Source organism: Ambystoma mexicanum, chromosome 7q (assembly GCF_040938575.1).
Source record: "Ambystoma mexicanum isolate Mex_15411 chromosome 7q, UKY_AmexF1_1, whole genome shotgun sequence".
Classification (NCBI taxonomy): domain Eukaryota; kingdom Metazoa; phylum Chordata; class Amphibia; order Caudata; family Ambystomatidae; genus Ambystoma; species Ambystoma mexicanum.
This window is the reverse complement of record NC_090941.1, coordinates 1044251374-1044256127: the sequence shown is the minus strand read 5'-3', so window position 1 is coordinate 1044256127 and position 4754 is coordinate 1044251374. Positions and strand designations below refer to the sequence as shown.

General features: G+C 39.3%; 1 protein-coding gene across 1 annotated transcript; it reads right to left on the bottom strand.

Annotated features, from left to right (window-relative positions):
• Window positions 1-2421: 2421 nt before the first annotated feature.
• Window positions 2422-3588, bottom strand: LOC138527956 (olfactory receptor 51A7-like). Its single transcript, XM_069639352.1, has one exon. The coding sequence runs from the start codon at window positions 3569-3571 to the stop codon at window positions 2657-2659; it is 915 nt and encodes a 304-aa protein (XP_069495453.1). The 5' UTR covers window positions 3572-3588; the 3' UTR covers window positions 2422-2656.
• Between the last annotated feature and the right edge of the window lie 1166 nt (window positions 3589-4754).

The following is a 4754-nucleotide window of genomic DNA, read 5'->3' as shown; positions in this document are numbered from 1 at the left end:
TACATCCAATTATGTCTGGTGTGATTTAACATGTAGGTCTTAATTCATAATTGCATCACAACAATGTACGTTCCACTTTTTGTACAGTAAGTCACAATGAGCGTGGAACTTGTACTGCGATTGTGAGATTCCTGATCCATTCCTGCCCCATTTGGCATAAGTGAAAACATCATCTGCCAACCAGGTTTAGTACATCAAGGGTAATGTTTTGCCAACCCCAACATGGCCGCTATGTTTCATGTAGCCTGGAGGTCACGTTCCGGAGACGTTTGCTTTCTTCCATGAGAAAAGAACATGGAGGATGCTAGGAATTGCGTTGCCACTTTCCCAGTGCTATACGCTGTTTCTCTTCCCTTCCAATTGTCCTGTTTTCCTTCAATCCATCCCCCTTTCTGCCTTCTTGCCTCTGCCTCCACTATGCTTGTCCTGTGCCTTCTGGGCTGATATTCCTATTTTACATCTTTCAATGACCACTACTCAGCATATTACCATGACTGCTGCTTGAATCTTGATACATACGCTACTCTGCTTCATTCAGCTAACTCCTCGATGCATCAAATCCACGGCATGCGCCTGCTCAAGGATTTTTGTCATCTTTGTGAGTTTTCACTTGGGTTTGGGCTGCCTGTTTGCCTGAGCACTCTGTCACCGCCCAGGCAGCCCTGGCTTTCGGGAAGGACCAAATGTATCTCTTGCAACACAAATCAGCAAACAAGACGCAGGTAAGGTCAGTCGGTAAAAGCGGTCAAGAAAAGACATTATTGCACATGCTTTGAATGAAATACATCACAGAACAAATATTGTCAATTCAGAACCATACATTGATGTTTGTAACAAGAAGCTTAATATTCAGATAAGTTATTTTTGTCATGTTTAAAGTAAAGCAGTGCTCCTTTTGAAACCCATGAAATGTTGACTTAAATTAAAAGGTGCATTACTTTATTGAACTACCTTTAAAATATATTTTGATGGTGCAGGCTGGATTTTCTTCTGTACTTGACAACATTCTTAACATAACATGTGAAAACAGACACCAGTCTTGGGCTCTCTTGCATTTTACACACACACATTCACTAATAGGGCTTTGATAGAAACGTGGTTTGGATACACTTTGCTGTTAATTGAAAGTTTAGTAGATCCCAAGGTGAATTGTACATGAATAAACAGGCACCGCCATGCACTGATTAAGCGGGTCTTTAATTTTCCCCTACAGTCTGCTATTGCACTTAGGGTATCTCTACATGCAGAACACGGACTTCTATGCATTTCTTTGAAAATATAATACATGTATTAATTTACTTAACCACATCATTTTATTTGGTTTCAAAGGAATAAACATATACTAGCCACAAGTGAACTAATAGGCTTTTTAATCATGATCACATGAGGAATTATAGAGAATGTTTTTCTGCTAGCCTGTAACATGTGTTATGTTGCTTGCATTTACAGAAAAAAGCATTTGACGGAATAAACATATTTCCAAGATTTATCGGCAAGCCAGGCAAGAGAAGACAGTTATAATTGTTCACTGAAGTGGTTGACAAATACCTCTAGACATTTCAATGGCAAAATAATCAGAATTGATGAGTGATAGATTTCCACGCTCTTCACACAGCAATACAAGTATACTGTTATTTATAAAAGAAAATGCCTAATGGATTAGCATGACATTATCAATGGTGATACAAAATTACATTGTTGTCAAATATCAATAGAACAGATAGCAAAAGAGCTGGCTTGTAGGTGTACATCCTTTTACATTTGAATGAAGTGTATGCTAACCAGAATGTATTACCCCCATGATAGAAGATAACATATTTAGGTGACAAGCAAATTGAAGATGTAAAAAATAAGTCAATTTGTTCATTTGAGGTCTAAAATCATAATATGTTCATGATAGCAGTATGCACAATAGGCTTGGACAGTTCATTTAGAGTAATTGTGAGATGAAGTCCACATATTATTTTTCTGTCCATTTTATGTGTTTTCTTCTTGCCATATGCTTTTTTATTTCATTAATTGTTTTTTGTTAAGAGTTGCATGTCAGTTTACAGCCAACCCAGAATGCTGAAGTAAATGGGATGGATAGAGAAAAAGAGGAAAAACCAATAAGGAGTATATTTGTGTATTAGGTTGATCTCAGGAGGAGGATGAGATGTTGAGTCTGCTATCATCCTTTGTACATTGCTCTGCTAGAGAAACCTTAGTGTGGAGATGTCATTGGTGAAGTCACAACTCTTGGTAATTGTATGTAGGAAGCAGAGTTAGTAGTCTGACTGGTCACGATGGATCAGGAGTCTTAAGCACAGTGTACGAATACATCTTGGCACTGACCAATATGATAAACAAAAAGAGTTATGTCTTTCAATCTCTCCCAAAGTTGAGGAACCCCTTCTCCATTTTTGGGTGAGGGAAGTGAAATTGACAAATCTCATGGTGCATCTGGTCACAAGGATGTTTAAAGTATTCTGTTTGCAAGAATGCAGTCTTCTGGATGGGCAGTTTGGTTGGAAGAGGTTTTATAGACAGCGTCACTACTGTACGATTGTGCTATGTTTATTACATTGTCTCCCTCCACCACATAAATTGTTTCAACATAGATTGGCGATGAAAGAACTGTGGATTCCCTTTCCATCAATATTGCATACTGTCACATTCACGATACCTCCATTGGTGGCACACTGAAGGAGAATGCGATAGGCAATTTGAATGCACAGATCCATAAAACCTTTGTTTTTCTGAAGTATCGCACATAGCCTGCACGGACCTGTTTAGTCTTGATGCAGTATATAACAGGATTCATCAATGGCGGAGCAAGGTAGAAGATGTAAGCCAAGATCTTATGAGTAATGGGTGGGACAACATTACTAAACCTGTGAAGCACAGAAAGGCAGATTATCGGCACATAAAAAAGAAAGACAGCCCAAAGATGGGACATGCAGGTGCTCAGGGTTTTGCTGCGCTCTTTCTGTGATGCAATACGTAGTACTATCTTGACAATCATAATATATGACAGCACAATCAGAACCACATCAGATATTATGGTGGAAACAACAAATAATCCATAGTAGCTGTGTACTGTGACATCTGAACAGGCAAATTTGATGATTTCCTGATGCAAGCACCACGGGTGAGTCAGGACATTGGTCAGACAAAATGGCAGCCACCTGTCAAGAAAGGGTTCTGGTAAGATTAGCACTATGGCTCGCAAGGCAATTGACCATACTATCCTCACCACCATGGAATTTGAAAATATGGAGGCATATCTCAATGGATCACCAATCGCAATGAAGCGGTCTAGAGCCATAGCCAAAAGCGCTCCTGATTCCATCACTGTAAATACGTTCATAAAATAGACCTGGCTCAAGCAGGCGTCAATATGAATCTCTCGGGAATTGAGGATGAAAATGCTGAACATTGTAGGCAATGTGGCCAAGGACAAGGCAAGATCAGCAGCTGCCAATATAGACAGGAGGTAGAACATGGGTGCATGGAGGCTCTGATCTGTTCTGATGAGGTACAAAATGGAAGAATTTCCAAGAATCATTGCGGCATACAGGATGCATATCATGGAAGAGATCCAGAAGGGTGAGGGTTCCTGCCCAGCAAGTCCAGTCAAGATGAAGTATGAATGCTGCACACTGGCGTTCAGAAGTACCATCATGTTCTAAAAGGAAAACAAAGCTTTGCTTTGAAAATGTGTAGCGTTAGACTGAAAACATGTGTTTACTTACTAATGTCACTTTATTTCATCAGACTCTTATTTGTCCTCCAAAGCCCGCACACAAGAGGGTTTTAGGATAAGGATAAGATAATTGATTGAGCACAACAGATAGTAAATCATTAGTAAGATTAAGAACATTTAAAGGACAGCATTAAAAGCAGACACAATACTAATTATATTAGGTATTTGTAAACCAATTCACATCAAATCAAGTGGAATAGGAACACATTATTACATTAAATATAGACAGAGATCATTTACATTGAAATTAATGTTTTCAACCATGTGTATAGAAAGTGTAAACCTTACTATAGCCATTCATGAAATTCTATCAATAATACTCATTTTTTCTTAACATGTATCTTGTTGCTATTTTAGCACTTCCTGTTGTTGCCAGGATAGACCTCTTGTAGGACACAAAGCCTCCAAGGAAATGAACACAGGATTATTTATGCTCACAAAAAGTCCTCACATGTCCAACAAAATGCGTTTAGCTGCCATGTTTCAAGTGCAGCCTCACATGTGTTGATCCAGAGGGGAGAGTCCATGATCTGGTTAAGCTTACAGCATGCTGGTTCTGGGTTAGATGCTGATTGATGTGGGGGTGGTATAGAGCACACATCTGGGAGCAAAGCCATTTTGCACTATCCTTGGAGGGTATCAGGTTATAATTTACCCTTCGGTAACATTATATATGGTGACATTATGTATGGGGACGGGTTGCGGGGTTGACCCTCTTACCTTTGTAAACAAAACAAAAAAAATCAGGGATTGCAGGGGTGCCCCCGCATGTTCAATATAATACTGTCTCTGCAAAAAACAGTGACTTTTTTGTCAGGAGACATTTTTGCAGCAACATTATTACATGGAACCCCTTGGAGAGGATTAGGGGGATAAACTGGATGGTGTCAAAGTGTGTGCAAGTATGAGTATCTTATTTAGGTTGTCGAGTCTGGGTTTCCTATCATTTTAAAAACCTATTACACCTGATGTCCTAAGTGCAGAGAGTGTTATGCAGCAAGAAAGCTTT